Source organism: Neolamprologus multifasciatus, chromosome 14, assembly GCF_963576455.1.
Source record: "Neolamprologus multifasciatus chromosome 14, fNeoMul1.2, whole genome shotgun sequence".
Lineage (NCBI taxonomy): Eukaryota > Metazoa > Chordata > Actinopteri > Cichliformes > Cichlidae > Neolamprologus > Neolamprologus multifasciatus.
The window spans coordinates 35,460,258-35,483,003 of NC_140452.1; the positions used below are offsets into that span (position 1 = coordinate 35,460,258).

The 22,746-nt window shown below is 41.0% G+C and overlaps 1 protein-coding gene across 1 annotated transcript in view; it reads left to right on the forward strand.

Annotated features, from left to right (window-relative positions):
• LOC146504522 (chloride channel protein 2-like) overlaps window positions 1-22,746 on the forward strand; it is a 40,431-nt gene that overhangs the window by 13,612 nt on the left and 4,073 nt on the right. Inside the window, exons 7-20 of the mRNA XM_085130486.1 lie at window positions 1,092-1,170; window positions 1,622-1,747; window positions 2,469-2,553; window positions 7,213-7,314; window positions 10,744-10,828; window positions 13,159-13,314; window positions 15,116-15,185; window positions 16,972-17,082; window positions 17,793-18,006; window positions 18,506-18,639; window positions 20,333-20,529; window positions 21,206-21,266; window positions 22,203-22,267; window positions 22,611-22,649. Of these exons, the coding sequence (XP_084986612.1) occupies window positions 1,092-1,170; window positions 1,622-1,747; window positions 2,469-2,553; window positions 7,213-7,314; window positions 10,744-10,828; window positions 13,159-13,314; window positions 15,116-15,185; window positions 16,972-17,082; window positions 17,793-18,006; window positions 18,506-18,639; window positions 20,333-20,529; window positions 21,206-21,266; window positions 22,203-22,267; window positions 22,611-22,649 (1,524 nt within the window). The remainder of the gene's footprint in view (window positions 1-1,091; window positions 1,171-1,621; window positions 1,748-2,468; window positions 2,554-7,212; window positions 7,315-10,743; window positions 10,829-13,158; window positions 13,315-15,115; window positions 15,186-16,971; window positions 17,083-17,792; window positions 18,007-18,505; window positions 18,640-20,332; window positions 20,530-21,205; window positions 21,267-22,202; window positions 22,268-22,610; window positions 22,650-22,746) is intronic.

Here is a 22,746-nt window from a genome sequence, read left to right on the forward strand (position 1 = left end):
CAGACTTTCATTTGCTCTCATCTCGATGATTGAGCAGAGCCAGCATGTAAAGAATTACAATCTTCACCTCGTCACCTCCAAGTCGATCAAAATGCAGAAACTCGCTTTTTCACGGGAAAGGAGCCGTGTGATCATATTGCAGCTACGCTACACTGGCTTTAGTGACTGTTTCTATTTAATGAATACTTTGTGTAACCTTTTGTTGTTTAAAAACATGGTTTGTAAATATACTTTGACTTGATTCATCGGTCAGTGTACACAGTGGCTAAACACAAAACCATTTCATATCTATTTCATACTGTGCGCACAACATGAAAGAATACAAGCAGCAGTGTAGCTTCCAAAGTTGTGATGGATTTCTGATGATTGAGGAAACAGTCTGTGTAAAAGCTGAAAACTGATTCAGAAGCAATTATGGTTTGGTGAAGATTTTAGCTATACTTTGCTCTTTGAAGGATAAATGAATCTACCAGTGTTGATCGGCTCCAACACCACGAGATTCTGACACATTTGGTGAAACCACAACAACAAAACTGAGTGAACACAGGAGAAAACAGAAACACAGACTAGACCTGAGAGAAAAAGGAGGACAAGAAAAAGTTAATAACTAACAATATCAAAATGAAAACAGAACCGAGGCAAAAGTTTATCCAGACTAAAAACAAGAGCAATTTCAAACTAGCTGTGAGAAAAGCTCATGATGTGCCAAAACAGCTTCATGTGGGGTAAGAAAGTATAACATACTAGGGCTATAAACTTGCAGTACATCAGTTTCATGTTTTATACTTGTGTTACACTCCATTGTCCCTTTTAAATAAAGAATTATTATTATTATCATATTTTATTTTTCGAACCTTTTCACCTTCAAAGCGAAAGAAGATACAATCATACAGTTTCATACAGTGTATCTCTGAGCAGAGAATTACCGCTGTTCATGATAAACACTTAAAATGGTCTTCCACCTTCTTATGGTTACATTGTAATTGTAGCTAATTTAATGTAGTCTAATCTATTCAATATTGCCTAAATGGTGAGTTTATTTCTGTGTCCCACATCTATTTATTCTAAAGCTGAAATCCGTGTGATTTCAGAACGAGTCCAGGTACAGAGAGATGCTGGCAGCAGCCTGTGCTGTGGGAGTGGGCTGCGTTCTGGCTGCGCCCGTAGGAGGTGAGGTTCATCAAATGTGACGTGGTAACACTCCGACGTAAGCTAAATCTGTAAACACTGTTAAGGCTTTAAGTTGAGCAGTGTAACACATAACATGTAATATGATGAGCTTTGTGTTGCTGAAATCTGTGGAGCAGTTTCAGTAATGATTCACAAGCTGTCTTGTAATTGAGGGTTTCTTTTTTCACGCCTGTATCAGTGCCAATTTCTTCAACTTCAAGATTGTTTTGAGCCTCTCTTGTTAAGTCATGTATGTATATATACAGCTCGCCATGAACAAATCTGTCCAAGATGAGCTGGAAGTAAATGACACTGAGATCTGAGTGAAGATGCTGGCTAGCAAATTCAACAGACAAAGGAAAATATTGTTCTTCGGCATTACACAAGTGCAAGACGGGTTTCTGAAAAGTCAGTTCCAACGCTCATGCCTCGCGTTGTTTGTGTGTTTCAGGTGTGCTCTTCAGTATTGAAGTAACATTCACATGCTTTGCTGTGAGGAGCTATTGGAGAGGCTTTTTTTCTGTCACCATCGCTGCCATCTTTTTCAGGATATTGGCTGTGTGGCACGAAGAAGAAGGTATGACTGTGTGGCCAGATGTTTTTACCAGGTGTTTTAGGGAATTCACAATGTCGACCATTTAATACTTAAAAAAAGCATTGATCATTAAATGAAACCTTACTGCTTTCATAGGGTTAGGCTGTTTGCAGTTATGGATTCAGGAAAACGTGGACTCAAAGCTTGTTGGGACTTATGAATTCCTAATTTTTCAGATGTAGTCTCTTTAAAAAATGTCAATTTAAAAAGTAGTCAAGCATTTAAATCAGCAGACCCTGAACACAGAACGCATGAACAAATGAAATGTGTCTCCACGTTACTAACACACGTAGCTGTGATGGTTTATTTAAGAGACAAGTTAAAGTAAACGCAGCAGAATGAATCACAGTGGAGCTGCAAGTTTCAGTTTCTAGTGCAGTTTGATCAAACATGGTTTAGAGGTTTGCTCAGTACTTTCTCAGTAAACTTCAGCAGGATCATTTTTTATGCATTCACCTAACAAATGATAGATTACCTCATTTGTTTTTGGGACAAGACGTACACCACATTCCTGTTGCATCAGAAAGGACTTCCATTTTAACAATCTTCTTCATCAAGCTGCTCACTGTGCTCAGCCTGAAACTAGCTTTACTCTCCATTTTCCATCAGTTATTCAGCATCTGTAATACTTAATGTTATTGATAAAGTTTGGATGACTATTCAGTGATACACTAGCTCGTCCTCTTGCTTTCTCTTGCACCAGAGACCGTCACAGCCCTTTTTAGAACCCATTTCCAGGTAGACTTTCCCTTTGACCTCAAGGAGATTCCTGCCTTCGCTTTGCTTGGGTAAGTTTCCATCTCTATATTTGAAATGCTAAAATTTGCTTTAAAAATAGTAAAATTGAAAAATACCCACTAGTTCCAACTCGTGCAAGACGTGCATACGAAATACTTCTTGTTGACTGAGTTTTTTAGCAGTCATTTAAAAGCCTTTTGTTCTGACAGATATTCCAACATATTATGATTGCTGCATATATTCTGATATTATTAAGGAGCACCACTTAAGTAGGTTTGATTCAGTTTTATTTATGTATTCACAACAACAGTCACCTCAAAGTGCTTTATATTATGAGGTAGAGACCCTACATTAACAGAGAGAAAACCCCAGCAATCAGATGACCTGCTGCAAGCAAGTGCTTGGCAAGAGTGGGAAGAAAAAACGTCCTTTTAACAGGAAGAAACCTCCTGAAGAACAAGTCTCAGAGAGGGCAGCCATTGCCTGCTGACTCTTTGGAGGTGAGGGGAGAGCGTAAAGTGATGTTGAAGTGACATCTTTTATAAGTAAATTTGGACTTCCATGTTTGGTCTGGAGGCTTTGTTTTGTAATGCCAGGATTTGACCTTTTTCATGTCTATTATACTTTATATTTATACTTTTAGTGTGACATCAGTAAGACCTCAGTATACGGGCTATTTATAGTCCAAATGTGGTTCCTGTGGACATCTTTTCAACTCAAAACTAAGACTAATTTTAGACGTTTAATATTTCTGTAGTCACATGTTTTCTGTAGGGAAACAGTTATGTGTTGAATGCAGAGTGATCAGCATACAGTGATCAGCATACAGGGAGGGGCTACTTGCCATGTCCAATGTCTCCACCGCAGGGAAAAGGTGTTACGGTCATTGGGGGACTCAAACGCAGGACTACTGCAAAGGAAGAACAGAGGGTTTTATCCACAAACACCAGGTGAAGTGTGTGACAGTGACTAAGTGCTATACAAGCGTGCAGGGATGAGGGCTGCAGGGAATCCACAGTGAAAGCAGGAGATCACTATCACTCCTCTTCAGCCTCTCTTGGCGTCTCACCAGTCAGTTACTCTTCTCTCGCACAAGAAACTCTGGTGACAAAAGGGCAACATCTCCTGGGTCTAGGTGCAGATTCCCCTTGTAGGGGCGAGGGTAGCTTGTATAGAGAATGTTTGGGGAGTGTGATTGTGTGTACAGTGTCCATTTGTCTTCACGTTGGGTGAGTGCTGAGTGTTTGTACATGTGTGCATGAGGGTGGGAATGTTTGTGTCTGTGTGCCTGTTCGTTTGTGTCTATATGTCAGGTCGGGTCTTAGACTCCGCCCCTCTGGCAACACCTCAGACTCTCCAAGGTATGGGGGCACACTCCCGGCCTGGCGCCCGTGGCTCGGTCAGGCTCCAACCGGGGGTGGGGGCTCAGTCCACTCTGGCACAGCTGGCTGCCGGTGGATCCCGCGGGCAGGCCACTGCAGCCCCTCTGGCCTCTGCTCCGTGGCTGCTGGGTGACCCCTCGTCTGGGGCTCTCCTCAGCTCTTCCCATGAGGGTGGCACAGATGTCCCTGCTCAGCTCCTCCTTGGGCTCCCACACTCTGGGGCCTCTGGATGTCTGGGCCTGGATCTCCTCCATGCCTGTTTCATGCCCCGGGGGCGGGGCTATGGCTCCCCACACCCACTAGCAGATCGTTACATGGAGAAACCTTTTGAATACAAGCGTGCTGATGCACTCAGGTGTGCACAGACACAAACTACATCTTTCTTGGCTGCTGCCTCACAGCACATTGTGAGCTGTCCGTCTTGACTGCTGCACAAAAAACATTGAAAATTCAGTATTTACTGTTATCTACGCTTAGCTAGGTTAAGTGCTAAGTGGGCTGCAGTAGTGTTGTGTTTAATATGTTGCTCTCTTTTTGCTTGTTTCTCTTTTTTCATGTTTTTTCTCTCAACCGGTGATTTTTTTAAAGTGTCCTCTCTCACTGTCCTATTCCCCTCTGTTTTCTCCTTAGCCTCCCTCTCTTTCTCACTCCCCGTCCTATTCCCCGGTCATGTCTGTCCCGTCTGTAGTAACTTAATAAAATAAAATAATAATAACAAATGTCGATCAAATGGACCAATACAGCAAGGCTGTGATGATCCACTTGGTAAAGTAAATCCGTTTGGTATCTTTCTTGGCCTTCACACAAATATTCTGACAGCTAAAGAAACAAACGGGGCAGGAAAAAAAAGGAAGGAAGAAAGTGTGCAGCTGCGTGGTGGATTCACAGAAACATCCCCAGCTTCTTACAGCCAGATTACAAATGTGCACATCGACAAAGACGGTCAATCAGATAGTCAAGGTTATATATACACTCGCAAACTTCTTGTTCTGTCACAACTTCTCTCAGTCCGGCTTCCATCACAAACATACTCGCTTCCTATTACACAGTTCTTCACAATAAAACACGATAACAACCTTACTAAATTAAAAATGAACCACACATAAAGCAAATGCACTTTTAAATGTATTAAACACATTGTACTCCTTTGGCAATAATTACAAATTCTTTCTAAATACTTTAACCATTATTGTTTTACATTTTAACATGGATTTCAATGTGGTTAATATTTATTTATAACATTTTTAACCGGTTACAAAAACATCAGTTGATTCCCAAACCATACAGTAATGCTTACCTGTTGCTGTCTAAGCTCAGTAAGGCTCCCCTCTGACAGCCAAACAGTCAAGTCAGGAACTTGTGCAAAAACCTTGAAGTGTTATGCACAAAGATAAAACTTGTTTGTTTTACATTTCAGTTCACACGTGCACAGTCTGATTTACAGGTACAAAATATTTATGACCTGAATTTGAACCCATATGAAGAAAAAAAATCACACAATTAGTTTTTCCAAAAATATATAAACTGAATTTTAAAAACTTACATTTTCTAATAGACACTTTTCAAATTGTGAATTGTGTATAATACACATGAAAATGAAATACAATTATCAGCAAATCTCAAATCAATATTTTATTCACAATATAACATTGAAAGATATCAAATGTTATATGTATATATGTTAATATTTCATGAAACACATTTCTTTTTTGGGTGGTTGGTTTTTGGGTGTCACTGTATGGGTAAACTGCAGTGTTGGTCAAGTTACTTGAAAAAAGTAATCAGTAACTAATTACTGATTACTTCCCCAAAAAAGTAATCCTGTTACTTTACTTATTACTTATTTTCAAAAGTAATTAGTTACTTAGTTACTTAGTTACTTTTTAAAAACAGGATTTACAACCTGAATAGGTGATAAAGTGATAGATCTTTCAGCCCAATTCTACTTTTTCTACATAATCATCATACAAAATGTAATCAAATGGAAAAGTCTCTTTTTAAAACTTGTTTTATTAGTTTTAATCTTTTAACTTTATGCATCAAGCAAAAATTTAATTATCTGCAACATTCTCTGACTGGAAGAAATTAGTTTATTATTTAAACCTATTTTCTGCACATTCCAGCACATAAAATAAAATATTTTTTGTGTTTACACTCAGTCTTTCAAATAGATGCAAGTAAAACACAGCAGAAAATAAATAAAGTCAAAGACTAGCGGTCCTGTTGCTCTATTTTCACCTGTAAAGCAGGAGTGGGGTAGGCGGAGGGTTACCCTGGTGCAGGTGTGCTGCGGTCAGTGGAAGAATCCGCGAGTTTCTCTGTGAGTTTCCCATTACGTCGTAGCTACTCGGTGCTTGTTTGGAAGTTTAGGGGTTTTTTCGCTGTAAAAAGAAGTTTTCTTCCCACGCACAACGGACACTAATGTTTTAGTCACTTTTTATGGAATCAAACTCAAAGTAAGGTCAGTACTTCCACGCTTTAAACGCTGCACGCTCATACTCTCTCTGCACTCGATATATGATCCATTGTTGATCTGCACACAGCTGTTGTCACGAACGTCGCACTCGCTTACGTCACTGTCATGAGACATTCTCGCAAAAAATCACGGTTTTAGTAACGCAGTAACGCAGCGTTCCTACGGGAAAGTAACGGTAATCTAATTACCGTTTTTGCAATAGTAATCCCTTACTTTACTCGTTACTTTAAAAAAGTAATCGCGTTACTGCCCATCTCTGGTAAACTGTTGTGGGGCATGACTCATGGGTGGGTATTACGCAGTACATGTGGGTGCACTCACCTGTTCACCTCACCTGGTGTTTGATGAGGAAAAGGAGAGGGTGAGCATGGGGTGAAACCTTCTGTTGACTGCAGTTTGATTCTGTGGGTTGATGTCGCAATTTGGTGTGATAGTTGGTGCAGCATTCTGTTGGTTTGTAGTTTGGTATGTTTGTGCAGTCTGTGCATTTGTGTGTTTTGTATCCCATGTTCTGATTCATGGTTTGGACAGTGTAATGGTTAAACTAATAGAACAAACAACTCAGAATGGCATTTGATGTGTTTATTGGTGTGTTGTTTAGCCATTGGTTATGGAGGAGCTAAGCAATAGCTTATGTTGAAGTTGATAGCAGCTATAATTCTCAATTCTCGTGGTTGGAAAAACAAGTGATTAGTTTAGATTAAGAATTAAAAGATCTCATCCAGGCAGTTTCTCTGATGTGAAGATGGGCAGAGGTTCTGCAAAACCGCAGAACAAGATTTAGTCCCTCAATATAAAAATCATATTTCTTAATGTCTTCAAGGCATGAACTTCTTTCTCTTTTTCTGCAGTATTATCAGTGGTTTTGGTGGGGCTTTGTTTGTCTACCTAAACCGACGGATTGCCCTGTTCATCAAGAAACAGAAGCTCTTCAACACATTCCTCATGAAAAAGTAAGTTGGGATTTTTTTAATATGAGGCAGTGAAGGCAAAGCATTGTTCAAATTTATGACAAGCATGTTAACTTGTCAGGAAAACTGATGCAGCCCATCTGCTTCAGTCTGCAATCAACATGTTGTGCATTCAGACATGTTTTTCTGTAGACCTTTCTCCTTTTCATGCCATTCTCTTTGAAACCCACAGATGTTTGTGTGGTTTAGTTCTATTACGTCAGCAGTTTCTGAAACACTCAGACCCTTCCAGTCAAAAATTTTTGAGGATTCAGTATTCATTTAGATGTTTTTTGACTCTAAATTTTCTTTTGTCATTACTCAACTTTTTCAAATGTATATTTTCAACATATTCAAATACAGGGTGGGCCATTTATATGGATACACCGTAACAACATGGGAATGGTTGGTGATATTAAAGTCCTGTTTGTGGCACATTAGTATATGTGAGGGGCAAACTCCTCAAGATGGGTGGTGACATTGGTGGCCATTTAGAAGTCGGCCATCTTGGATACAACTTTTGTTTTTTCAATAGGTAGAGGGCCATGTGACACATCAAACTTATTGATAATGTCACAAGAAAAACAATGGTGTGCTTGGTTTCAACGTAACTTTATTCTTTCATGAGTTATTTATAAGTTTCTGACCACTTATAAAATGTGTTCAATGTGCTGCCCATTGTGTTGGATTGTCAATGCAACCCTCTTCTCCCACTCTTCACACACTGATGGCAACACCGCAGGAGAAATGCCAGCACAGGAATCCAGTATCCGTAGTTTCAGGTGCTGCACATCTCGTATCTTCACACCATAGACAATTGCCTTCAGATGACCCCAAAGATAAAAGTCTAAGGGGGTCAGATCGGGAGACCTTGGGGGCCATTCAACTGGCCCACCACGACCAATCCACTTTCCAGGAAACTGTTCATCTAGGAATGCTTGGACCTGGCACCCATAATGTGGTGGTGCACCATCTTGCTGGAGAAACTCAGGGAACGTGCCAGCTTCAGTGCATAAAGAGGGAAACACATCATCATGTAGCAATTTCAAATATCCAGTGGCCTTGAGGTTTCCATTGATGAAGAATGGACCCACTATCGTTGTGCCCCATATACCACACCAAACCATCACTGTTGTTGTTCCAACAGTCTTGGAGGATCCATCCAATGTGGGTTAGTGTCAGACCAATAGCGGTGGCTTTGTTTGTTAACACCATTCACATAAAAGTTTGACTCATCACTGAACAAAATCTTCTGCGTGAACTGAGGGTCCTGTTTCAATTTTTGTTTTGCCCATTCTGCAAATTCTGTGCTGATCTGGGTCATCCTCGCTGAGATGCTGCAGTAGCTGGAGTTTGTAAGGGCGCCATTTGTGAGTAGCTAATATCCGCTGAAGGGATGTTCGACTAATGCCACTCTCAGTCCGACTTCTCAATGGCCACCATGGTCACCACCCATCTTGAGGAGTTTGCCCCCTCACATATACTAATGTGCCACAAACAGGACTTTAATATCACCAACCATTCCCATGTTATTACGCTGTATCCATATAAATTGCCCACCCTGTACTTTTCAACTTCCTCTGTGTAAATGTCAGCTTTCAACAGTTCTGCACTTTTGTTTTCAGGTGAAAAATTCTGTATTTTCCAGCTCATTTAACATTTTTAACTTAACATTCAGCAATTATTTTCTTTCAGCTTAAAACATTCAGCTATCAGCATCCACACTTCCATTTTATCAGAAAATGCATTTTATAGTTTCACTTATAATTTACTCTTAATTTAACCACGTAACTCTAGAAGCCTGCACAGCACAGTCAGACATAATAAAATGGACCCAACTTTGTAGCACAGGTTGAGACTTTAGGAAAGCATTTCCTGAAGCCTCCTAATGTTAGCCCACTTTACCCATTCCAGAACTAGTGTTGATGTGTGTTCACCGGGCTATATCCAGGTTTCATACATCTGGCTATTGATTTCAAGAAGTTCAAGAATATGGAGGTAGTCCTCCTCCTTCATTATTCCACTGACTTTGTATAATGTACCAGTACCACTGGCAGCAAAACTACAGAGCCCCTCTGATGACATGGTCCAAAAAATAAATATATTGTGGCCACAAAATACTACTTCGTGCCCACAAAATACTTATTTGTGCCCACGAAACACTTGACTGATAACCGTGATCCTTCCCAGGCCCTTGCAGTTGGTTGACAATAAAATCTATCCCGGCGTCCAGGTCGTACTTACGTCTGTAAAGCAACTGGGCTCTCAATATCCTGTTTTAACGTCTCTCCGTAATAATGGTTCCTTGCATTGCAGGCTTTTCAAAATGCATTTGTAGCTCATCCCCAGTCTAAAATAAAACTCAATCATACCGTCTCTGTCCACGGTGTATAGGTTCAGCCTACTTATGCTTTTGTCTCTACACAGCTGTCCAGGAATTGTATCAATATGATGTGCGCACGTTATCTATTTCGTTGCCACAAATGCATAATTCTTTGCCACGTTTTACCCAATTTGTGCCCACAAATTACCATTTCGTGCACACGTTATACCTATAATACTACTACTAAATACCTATAATACTACTACTAAATACCTATAATACTACTACTAAATACCTATAATACTACTTCGTGCCCTCGAAATAGTATTGCGTGGCCACAAATAAGTATTTCATGGGCACGTTATACTATTTTGGATTTGGACCATGTCATCAGAGGGGCTCCGTACAAAACAGACCCAGGGCATGTTTGACAGTTGGTGCAGTTCACATTAACTCCTTCAAACATACCGCTTGTCATTATAGCCAGCCAGCTCGATGTTTGGTCATCAGAAATTAATACTTTTCTCCAAAAGGCTTTTGGCTTGTCCATGTGGTCAAGCTATAGATTTCAGTTAAGCTACCAAGAGTCCAGTCGAAGTTCAACTGTTACAACACATTCAACCAAATATTAATGGGGGCATATGTATATTTGTGTCTCTGCATACTTTCGATCCTATGTGTATTAGAGAAAACCCCAAACACATTCAAACCTGTGCACAAAATTCCAGTTTCTTATATTCATTTAAAAGGAATAAATGACTGTCATAGGTTGACAGAATGATATGGTAAAGCTCTAAACTCCACATGCATAAATACATTGAGCTGCTGACATGTGATTGGATAATTTGAGATTTGCCTTAAAAATAATTTTCATAGGTATACCCAGCAAGGTGGCCTGTGAGTGTATTTTAAGTTAAACAAACTTGAGTAAATAAAGGAAAAAATGTACCTATAAAAATAAATATAATGTAGTGATTGGCTTTACGTTGCTTTTTCACCGATGCGTAAATAACTATGGTTTTCTCAGTAACTGTTAGACATGCATTATGCCCTGTTTATTGTTTTATGTTTAGCCTTTTATTGTTTTACCCCTGCTTACTTGTTCTTAGATGTCTTGTGTATCCAGTGATGGTCTCTTTCCTCATTTCGTCACTATTGTTTCCTTCTGGTTTTGGACAATTTATGGCTGGAGAGGTAGGTTCACAAAGCCCATGAACCATATATTATTTTTATTACATATACTCATCACTCTACAGTTATTACAGTAGACAACAAAGAATTTTTTTTAAAATATGCAGGGTTTTTTCTCTTTATTCTAATTAAGCTAATTTTGAAATGTATCTAAAGATGATTTACATATCATACATGTTGTATGGTTTGAAAACAGTCGTTATCCATCTTAAATCATTTAATTACTGATATATCAGTAAGACTTAAAATTCAGCCCGTTCTTGTTAAATTGAAGTCATTCATTGTATAATAAAATACATCATCAACTAACTCAAAAAATGAAAAATTGCCATTTTCTGTGGATTACACATCATGGAAATGCTAATGTTAAATAAAAGGATAATATTGAAACCATTACAAATTATCTTCTAGGGTTTCAAGCCAAACACTGAATTTTGAATGAAATAGGTCTGTGAAGGTTCTCAGTCGTCCAGGTCATCGTAGTCAAAGGAGCTTGCAAAGAAAAGCGTCTGGACTTCTTTAAGTTGCTTGAAGACGTTTCACCTTCATCCGAGAAGCTTCTTCAGTTCTAAGGTCAAATGGTGGAGAGTCCCAGATATAAACCTAGTGGGAGTTTCCCCCCACAGAGGGACAAAAGGACCCCCTGATGATCCTCTAATCCAGGGGTGTTGAACTCCAGGCCTTGATGGCCGGTGTCCTGCAGGTTTTAGATGTTTCCTTGATCCAACACAGCTGATTTAAATGGCTAAATTACTTCATCAACTGCTGTGTCCCATTTCAGGGTCTGCACGCTTGAAGTACGCATTTTAAGTGCAATTACGTCACCGCCACGCGACGACGGCTGTCCCAATTCGAAGTGTACTTCAAACGCATACTCCAAATGCGCCGTCGATTTCCCCAAATATCAAGCGTGGTCCGGTGCACGCTTCGTGGTCCCAGATATCCCACAATTCATAGCGCGGTGGTGGGTGTGGATAATTATCCGCAAAATCCGGCTGAAGGGAGCGGCCGAAAAGTGAACTGTCAAAAGTAAGTACTGAATATGACGTCACTTATTCATGTGCGAACGTTTAATAACGAAGAACATTAAAACATTGCTGTTGGCCACATGTCGGCAAAGTTATGTGACATTAGTGATGTTTGTACTTTCAACCTCTCTCTCTCTCTCTCTCTCTCTCTCTCTATATATATATATATATATATATATATCATAATAATCTGACAATACTATAATATTGGCCATATTATATTTACATTACCACAGTGAGATGATTTTAGTCTCATGAACAACAAGAGCTAATTGTTATTTACTAACTAATCTTAAATGACTGTTCAGTACAGAAATGAAGCCCAACAATCATGTTTTACAGTCCTGTGGTCTCAGCCTCAGATACTCAACTAATCAAAGTGATGTCATGACAAAAATGAATGACCAACAAAAGATTTTTTTCTCCTTCATTTATGTCACACAATCTCGCGTTTCTCGTGGTTAGTATCATGGTTGCTAGGCAACCTGAACAGCGCGACGAAGGCTAGACCGTCCCATTTCACAAGCCTCTCACTTCCTCACTTCTCGTACTTATAGTACGCACCGTACGTAGTACGCGTAGTGCGCGTACTTCAAGCGTGCAGACCCTGAAATGGGACACAGCCAACGTGTCCTGAGGTTCTCCAGAGGCCTGATAATGAACTGATCACTTGATTCAGGTGTGTTGACCCAGGGTGAGATCTAAAACCTGCAGGACACCGGCCCTCGAGGCCTGGAGTTCGACACCCCTGCTCTAATCACATGAGCCAAGCTGTGAAAACGGGTGTGGGTCACAATCAGCCAGAGTTTCGGGTGAGTTCATTGTGAAACCTGGCCCCACCTTATCATGTGAATTCCTGAGGTCAGATGGCCCAGGGTGTGAGTGGGCGTTAAGGCGTCTGGGGAGGGAACTCAAAACTGGATTATAGATGGCAGAGAGTTGGTGTCGTAAACCCCGCCTCTGTTCAAAGATGGTCGCTCACAGTGGACATAGATGCTTCTTTCACTCCTCTTGCAAACCATCTGTCCTCTCTGTCCAAAATGTGAACATTGGCTTCCTCAAAGAGTGACCTTTGACCTTTAGATGCAGATGGACAGCTGAGTCTTGTCCTGTGGAGGTGGCTCTTCTGTGTTGTGCCATGCGCTTGTGAAGTGGCTGTTTGGTCTCTCCGATGTAGAGGTCTGGGCATTCCTCTACATGGACACCAACTATCTGTCACGTGTTTCTGTTTCTATTATCTGTGAAAGAGTCACAGTCGTAGTAATTGTATTTTTTTTTCTTTGTTTAATTTTCCAATTTTTCCAGCTGACACAGAATGAGGCTTTGGTGACATTACTGGACAACCGCACATGGAGTAAAGACGGCATCGCTGAAGAGTTTGACTACATTGGAAACGCACGAGTCTGGATGCACCCACAGGTCACCGTCTTCGGCACACTGGCCCTTTTCACCATAATGAGAGTAAGGTGAAAATATATGTACAAAGCTGTAGGTTTGATTTATGCTAGTAAATGTGTCAGTCTGCAAGTTTTCATAATGTATAAAATGAATTTGTCATTCTATGTAAAGTATGTTAAATTCATACACAATTCCTGACAGGATTTATTATACATGCACGGGGTGCTGTCCCCCCTTTTTAATCCAGAGGTCCACATTTATGTACATGTGAATGTGTTATTAATGTCTTTTAAAAGCTTTCCCATGATAATTTTATTTGCTGGAAAGAAAATATCTCCCTCTGCTGGTGCTGCAGCTTACTGCGACTGCAGCTAGTGCACGCATGTCCATTTCATGCTTTGGAGAGGCAAAGTGAGAAAGGGAAACAGTGCACCACTGTATGTATTACACGCTTTGCTCTGATACTAGGTTGGTCTGAAAGCTGCACACATGCATTTAAAGAACACTGACATGATTTTCTGTCATGGTGTAGGAGCGTCAGGTGCACACTGATATTGGCTCTGTCACACCGATCTTGCTCGTGAGCTGATGTCAATGTTAAATGTATAAGCTGCATTCTTGTCTTTGAATAAGAAACTTTGAATGATTATTTTATGGTTAATGGTTCCAAACATCTTAACATAAGAAGATGATCCAGCTGGGCTATCGTTTTGACTCTAAAGGGGTCGGCACCCCTGGGCATGCGTGCCACAGCGGGCACACAAAGGGTTAAATGATGGCACACAGAGAATTAATCTGAGAAGGTGCATTAAAAAAAGAATAATCTATGGACGGGCCACTGGTGCACATCACTGATTAGCTTACATTAGTTGTGCCACTTCCACATTCCAACACTTCAAACGTTCGAGAGCTGCTCAGCGCAGCATCAGCACCACGAATTCACAACGCATTTTCTGGGCTTTCAGGTGTTTGGACCAATGTTTTCTTTTCTGATTAAACCAGACAGCTTGAATGGGCAGCTGGATTTGTCTCGTGCATTTTCACCTGCTGGTCTTCAGAGCATTGCACAGGCCTTATTGACAGTGTTTGGCTCCACATATCTGTGTGAGCAGACTTTCTATCACACAAATAATGTTCTCAGCACCTCCCGTCTGACTGCCGGACACTTGGAGACCTGTGTCTCTGAGTGGGAGACCATAGACCACAATAACATGTATTATCAAACATGCCTTAGTATTTTTCCTTATCACTGTTGTGAGTAGACCATACATAGCATTTGTGTTTTCTGTCGTACAGTTCCTTTGCTGTTATAGAGTTCTTGTTTTGGATAAAAAGTGTTTTTTAATTTGCTTTTTGTTTAAAACAGCTGATCTGCACTTTGCCAACATCTGCTAACAAATATAGTTCTATAAAATTATTCTATATAGCGTGGAAGTGTTGAGCATGATTGCTAATGCAGTGGTTGATATGGCACATTGACTTCTGAGGAACCGTTCTGATAATGCTACTCATTACCAGAACCGACCCGTGATTTAGACCAAGGGTATTCAACTGAAGTTTAAGGATGTCTGGTCAGAGAAAACTTCCTCAGTCAATTTACTATGCAAGCTACAGTGCATGTGACCGATTTGTGCATCTCCTGTGTGCACACACTGCCTACAATGAGCCTAAAAGAGCTGTGCAAATTAAAATAACCCTACAGTAAATCTAAAAGACTTTGAGCAGAGTAAAACAGAAATTGCGCATTGAAGGTCTGTATAAAATAGCATCTGGTTTTGAGCTGGAATCTAGAAACACACCAGATAAAACCATGCAGCTCCTGAAATGTCACCCTATTCTTTCTGTTGATGTCGTCTTCTTCTAGTTCTGGATGTGTGCCTTGGCCATCACCATGCCAGTGCCCTATGGAGCCTTCATGCCAGTACTTGTCATTGGTAAGATGTTTTTCTGTGAAGAAGAACAGATGAAACACATTTGAAGGGGTCAACACAAGGCTCAGGGGTGAACAGTCATTTGCCATGACTGTGAGGGGAGAGAAACAGGATAAAAGGCACAGTTGAAGACAGCCAGAGATTAATAAATGAAATTGTAGTTGTGTATATAAACACAGAATGAAAAGAAATGGGAAAAAAGGAAAGACTCCCCCAGCAGGCGAGACCTGAGGCAGCATAACTGAGGGAGGATTCAGGGTCACCAGGCCTAACGATATGCTTCGGCAAAAAGGAAAGTTTGAAGCCTGATCTTAACAGTAGAGATGACTAACTGAATGCTTATCAGGGAGTTTTTAGGACATCCTGATAATAACGACTGACAGCATTCCAGCCTGGAAGTAACACATCCATGAATTTGTTTTTCAACATCACTCAGACAAAATATTTGTGTAGTATGTTTAAAAAGTGCACAAAGGCAGACCTATATGTTGTTTAACATGTGCATCGAAGGACGTTTTCTCAGTCAGATTCCTCACTGTGTTACTGGAAGTTCAACTAATGTCATGCATGCTCCGAGTAATCACCAGTGGACAAAAGAAGTATTCCTGAAGGGTTTAGCTAGTGGTTGTGTGAAGTTGCCTGCTTGCTGTCATTATGCAAAAATGGTAACAAAGAGGTTTTTACGCCACTACTACAGAAAACATTGTGAATGATTTGGTTACTAGCAGATTGCTGGGGTTGACAGTAGTTTGCAGTAATGACAGTCAAGAAGAAATTGACTTGCCAACTACCCATCGAGGAGCACTGAAACTGTAGACAAAACAGAGACTTTCAATACTCCTTCAACAGGCATCTCTGAAAACGTTAGAGCACTTATGCAAATATGTGATGTCCTGATAAATCGAGCAGATATTTGAAGTGTACACAGAAACATTCTCACATGAAAATATCTTTAAAGTTTATTTTGTGACCCAGAAAGAGAAATATTTCAAACTCCGCCACTCTGTGCTCCTGCGTCACTGCATCGTTTGAGTTTTGGGCGAAATGGATTCTGGGATATTGCATTTCGTCATTTCAAGCTGATGGGCAACCGTGTCTTGGCTGGCCTCACCCTGGGGACCAGCATGGGTACTGGAGCAGACTGAAGTAGGTGCGGGTGCAGGAGTAGGCTGGGTTACCGCTGCCCTCACATTGGAAGACAGGACAAGCACTGGCAACAGCTGGGCGTCAGCTGCCCAGTGCAAGAATGTTTTTGAGCTGAGATTATTTCAATGATTTTGGTGTTTGTGAAGCTGACAGCAAAGTAAGTGAAATTATTGTCTCAGAATTGGACAATGTTCAAGGTGACGTTTAGCAGAATATGTCACTGGGTTTTCTGTTCACCAGCCTGGTGACACTAAACTCACTGTTTCAGTCCTGTAGAGCCTGAGTTCTTGTTTCCCCAGTCGGCCTTTTCCAAGACTAAAATCTGTGAACTGAATTTCCCAGAGTTCTCCAGTGGACCACATTGGAGTCTTTGCAAGGTTCATTTTGGCCCCTGAGCCATATGTTTGACAACCCTATTTTAGATTACTGTAGTGACTGATTCAATAATGATTTTAAACTCAATACTTTTGTTTTAGATAAGTTTTATATTTTGACTTGATTTATTTTTGCCAGGCTGATGGTGCTCCATAGTGATTTCAGTTTTCTGTGCACATGTTTGAAAATTCTTGCAAGTCTAAGAACTGCTGATTTTGATAAACAGCCACATACTGATTGTGAATCTCTATCTCCTTCCACATTTCAGGGGCCGGCTTGGGGCGTCTGGTTGGAGAATGCATGGCATTCTGGTTCCCGGAAGGCATTCATGCAGGTCATGCTATCTATCCCATAGTGCCAGGAGGCTACGCTGTGGTGGGTAAGTTAGCGACTCTCTCCTGACTACTTAAAATGACAAATACTTTCTTTGGTACAAAGTAACTAAAATAACATTCTTAACGTTTTGGAGACCCTTGTAGCTCACAGAACCCTATGCACACACCTCAGGAGCTTCGTGAATGTTTCAGACACTTTCCAGTGGAGACACTGTAGTGGCGCATGATCTGAACCGAGGATAAAAGGGTCTCTCAGGAGGTAGTAATGAAGAAGGTCAACCTGCCAGATACTGCTCATCCACAGAGCTGTATCTACCTTCCCGCTCAGACAGCTTCTGGCTTATATAAATGACCAGACAGTCAAGCCCCCTCACCTGCTGGGACAAACTTGAAAGGCCTTAAACAGGCAGGGGTCTCAAACTCAAATGAGCCGCGGGCCACTTCTGGCACCGTCATCTCATTGGAGGGCCACTTAAGTGTCCAAGTAGTACAAAAAAACCAAAACACCCACTAATATTTCCTAAAATGTTTTGTTTGTTTAATTCCAAATATTGTGTAACAAGACAAAACTGCAAACACGATGCAATTTTTTTCTCACTCTTAACTATCTGAATCCTTTCAGTTTCATTTGTCATATGCAAGTTAGCACAGGGTCAACATTGCAATGAAATGTATTTGACGAGTAGAAGACACAACTGTAGCACACAAACATTTAAGCAGTAATTTCTCTCGCTGTTCCTCTTCCCAACAAAAGGTGCTGCAGCTTTGTCCGGAGCAGTCAGCCACTCATTTTCCACCGTGGTCATGGTGCTTGAGTTGACTGGACAGATCTCCCACCTCCTGCCGGCCCTGGTAGCGGTGGTCCTGGCCAACCTTGTGGCCCAGTCCCTGCAGCCCTCCATCTATGACTCCATCATCAAGATAAAGAAGCTTCCCTATCTCCCAGAGCTGGGCTGGGGTCAGCACGAGTATGTATACACTGGAGAAACACAAGCACACAACTGGCATGATAAATCGGTTTTGGCCTTTTGAAAAACTAGAAGTGGGAAACATCAAACAAGAATAATTTTAACTGTTTAATTATTAAAAGCTAATAATAACTGCCCCCCAAAACAAACAAACAAAAAACTAATGTGTTACGTAGGTAATTAAGAACATTTGGAAATGCTTGAAATCAATGTGCATAAACAGTACTAAGTTAATATCTGATCAGGTATTTGGTGACTGAAATGATCCAAACTTCATAAAGTTGTCTTCTTCGATGTTCAAGTCGAAGCCGGTCAGTCCAGCGGTTGGCTGCTCCTCGCTGGGCCCGATTCTCCTCCCATTAAAATGCAGTTGCATGGAATTAAACAAGAACTTTGTTGCTGCCATTTATTTTCCCTAAAAGCTTGCTCGTGTTTTTCCTACTCTCGCGAGTCCTTCCTGTCTACAGCAAATGAATAATCCTCTCCGTTCTCATTTCAGGGTGTACAACATTCGTGTGGAGGACATCATGGTGCGCGACGTGCAGTACATCACACTCAGCTGCAGCTACAGAGACTTGCTAAACATCCTAATGAAAAGTCGACTAAAGGCTCTACCCCTGCTCACATCAGCTGGTAAGTCACGGCTCCACACTGTGATGTTCGTATAATAACTCACTACCCCCATGAATAAACACATACATAGATACGTCTGTTTTTAACATGACTTTATTAGAATCGTGTTTTTAATACTTTCTCTTTCTGTGGCTTTCTAGGAGTAGCTAAAGCTACCACTGTGTAAAGTTGCTTGCCATCCTCTTGACCCCCATGCCCCTGGTACCGGGGGCAAAGAGGATGAACAGCAGGTTAAGTCTTTTATCCAAATAATCGACATCGACCTCTGTTGTTTTTCATCGGTAGCTGATAGCCGCTGTAGCTCCTCGTAACAGGAGTGCTAACGCGATGCATCAGAACCAGTTCCTTCACAATTTCCATTTTTGACCCAGTTAAAGTCACGTGACTGTAAATGTGTGTTGTAAATTTAGGGCCACGTGGGGTCTGGCCTTGCAACTTCTGATTAGTGGAAGTGACGTGAACGTGGCACCATTACTGTGATTCTATTGGCTCAAACGATTAAAAAGAGGTGTCGATCATGCAAGTCAGCCAATAGAAGCCGAAGCTTGAGGCGCTTATAGTTTTAAGAGCCAGAGACCATTTAAACTGTCCGTGGTGCACGGAGAATGGGCCCGCTCTATGTGACTGTGTTGGTAATTCTTCAATGATATTCAAAAACAAGCAATTTTAGGCATGTAAGTGAAATTAAATCATTTCTGCTTTATAACACCTAAAAAATTCAACTGGTGACCAAAGTGTGCCAAAAATGGACAAATACAACAGTAACATCTCCTATAATATTTATACTGAAATCTCACAAGTGTTAGCTTCATTTTGATACCAAGATTGTTGACACAGTGTAATTGCAGAGAAATTAATTTAGGTATGTCATTTTCAGAAGAACCTCAGAAAGCCCTTTGAGCTTAACAGGCTATTAGCCATAGCCCCCAAACAACATCATTAACACTTCATATTTATGTTGCATTTTATGATAAAACCTGCAACATACTCAGCAGTTTCCTTTGATATGAACCTGAAACTCCATCATTTATCATAATATTTGATTCAAAGCGTGTGAATTAAAAGGACAGTATAAATTGTCTCTTTGGACAGACGGTAATGTGCGGACCACAGCGACAACTGAGTGGACCAAAAAAACCTCAAATGCTAGGTTTACCAAATTTTACTGAACCTTAAGTTTGTGACTTAATGGCTTTACAGGGTTCATTTATTCATAACTCTGCGGCTCGTAGTTCTAATTCCAGACCACAGCTCTGGTCCTTTTATGCTACTGACCAACACAACAACAAAAAATGTACACAGTCTCTAACTGGCTTCATGCAACCTGTTGCAAAAAACATATAATTTTTTCTCATATTACTTGCTGTGAAAAAATGCCAAAGTTTAACAAACATAAAAGAGTATTTTCTACCAGAGCCAGAAACCTGGAGCATCCTGCATGGTGTACAGTGTGACCTTTATTTATTTCATTTGTTTGTAAAGAAGAAAATAATAAACTTACAAGTGGAGGACGAAAGAAAAAGAAGCAGGCCTAAAATATATATATGTGACCTTAAGAAAGAGGACAAGCCTCAAGGACATGGTTGGGATCGCCACAGTTAGCTCACTCCTTATTTCTAAAACAAGTTCTCACACTCTTCCCTTATCTCACATAAAAGCTGCTCCTTCGCCCCGTTTTGTCCTCCTCTCCCAGAGTCAATGACCCTGTTGGGCTCCATTGAGCGTGCCCAGCTCCAGTCGCTGCTCTCGCAGCAGCTCAGCTGTGCCGGACGTCTGCAGTGCATCAAAGATCGAGGCGCTGAGGAGAAGAAGATCCTCTCCGCTGAGTCAAACCCACCCAGCAATAACAACAGCAGCCTGCAGACAGGCCAGGAGGAAGGCCACGTCCAGGTGAGAGGTCACTGCAGGACACTTTGTGAAAGGAGCTCTAGTATGAGCGACAGATTCACATTTTCTTTCACCTGAAACTTTAGACGTATCTGCATGTTATGTTCACCCATTCACCTGCTTCATTGTTTCTTTCCTCACTCTTCCTCTCGCCCCACTCCCATCTGGTCCATCGCTTGCTCAGAGCAATAGTTGTGTATCAAAGTGTTGAATTGAATGAATGCACGAGGTCATTTCTGTGTTTACAGAGGAAATAAACTGAAATTAGCAGACAGGTTGAAGATAGATGTCTATAGATGATGTCTAGTTGCAGCTGCTGCACTGCATTGCTTAACATGAGTGGCTAAGCAGAGCATCCTCAGGCATGGATGTGGAAGTCGAGCAGTCTGCTGTGATACTGTCTGCTTTTGATTGGATATTTCTGATATGTTGATAAGCATATTTTCTTGCTTCGGCCATTTCAAAAATCCTCAGTATACGCAGAGAAAATGTTGTCAGGGAAAGGACAGTCAGCAGGCGGACTGACTGAGTCATACATTTGAGGCCAGACTGATATGAGAATTCTTAGTGTAGCTCTGGACCCCTGCAGGTTTGCTCTCCTCATTCGTGCGCTCTTGTTTCTGTTGCATCAGCCCACAGTGCTGCACGTGATTGTGATTTAATCAGTCTGTGTGTGTAGATCACTAATGAGGAGCTGAACCCGCCGCCTGTGGTGGAGCAACACACTGAGCTTTCCAACAGTAAGAACTACACTTACCTGTGCAAATACTAGGGGTGGGGAAAAAATGGATACTGTGTAGCATGGTGATATTTTGTTTGCTAATAATGTATGGATACAGGGACAGCAGAAATCGATATTTTGTTACAAAAAGGTTTTTGTGCTCTGACTTCAGAGCATGTTGATCCTTTTTCTGAGCAAGAATCCTGACATTCCTTCACTGTCCAAATGTGTTTAACTTGTTTTTGGCAGCAATAAACATGACAGTTTACTTATTTTAATTTAAGACATGTTTTATTTTAATTAAGTTTAAAACTTTTTTATTTAATGTAAAATTATATTTTGTTTTAATTTACTTTCAAATTCTTCAGTTGCTGAAGGGGCTGCATAGTTTTCATAAACTGCATAGTTCAGAATAGCTATAATTGTACCAGATGGTTGATTCAGTTAAGTTGGACTAGACTGTAATACAAACCGTTCAGTTTGTCAACAATCAAACTGAAATGAGAGAAAGACTGAGTGTGAGACTTTGATATTAGAGAAAATGATGATTGATAAAGTTTACCTTTATGTACAGAATCTGAATATCGCAAAATATTTTTAAAAATTGCAATAATATCGTATCGTGGGATGTATGGTGATTCCCACCTCTAGCAAATGCATGCACACAGCAGAGTTTCAGAAGACCAGACTGATGTGGCTAGAAACAAAAGGAAATAGAAATTCAATAGAAGTGTGGGTTTGCTCTCTCTGTTCCTTATGTGATGAGCAGCTCCTGAAACTGTTTGAATTAAATAGGTATAAACAAGCACACCGTTTTTCTAGCTCACACTTTAAATGTTTGCTTTGTGGCCACTGATTAAAAATACAAGACAAACCAGCTAATTTCACTGCCTGAGCTCACGAAGCTGCACCTGCTGACTGTGTTGCAACTCTACTGTCTCTGTTTCTGATGCAGGCTCACGAGATGAATCAGGAGTCACACTGAGAAGCATTTTCTGTGCTAGTTCAGATGCAGAAGAGGTAAGAGAGTGACACCCACCCACACTTGTACCCTGCAGAAAGGTGTCCCAACATAGCCTCACTCAGACCTCTGGAGTATTGTTGGCAGATTGCTGCAGAGCACAGCGTTGGTAGTTTGACACGTCATCATCAAACAGCATCAGCTTTAAGTTGCAATGTTGATGTCCTTGTAGTCACTCACTCAGTGACTCGTGTCATTTTGTCCATCTTCTGTGCACAGATGTTTATGGAGGTACCAACCTGCTGAGGGCTGTTGTTTGCCTGTGTTTGTGGCATTCACACTGAGTTGTGTTATTGGGTTCGGTGTACACGCTGACTATCGTTGCTTTCTGTTGCTTCTCAGGTACAAGATGATCGAGATGTTCAAGATCCCAGTGGTGAGGTAAGATGTTCAGACAATCCACACAGACAGAACAACCAATGAGCAGGTCACAAGCGTCGCAGCAGAGTGTTCGTTGCTCTGGGACGTGAGAAAATGG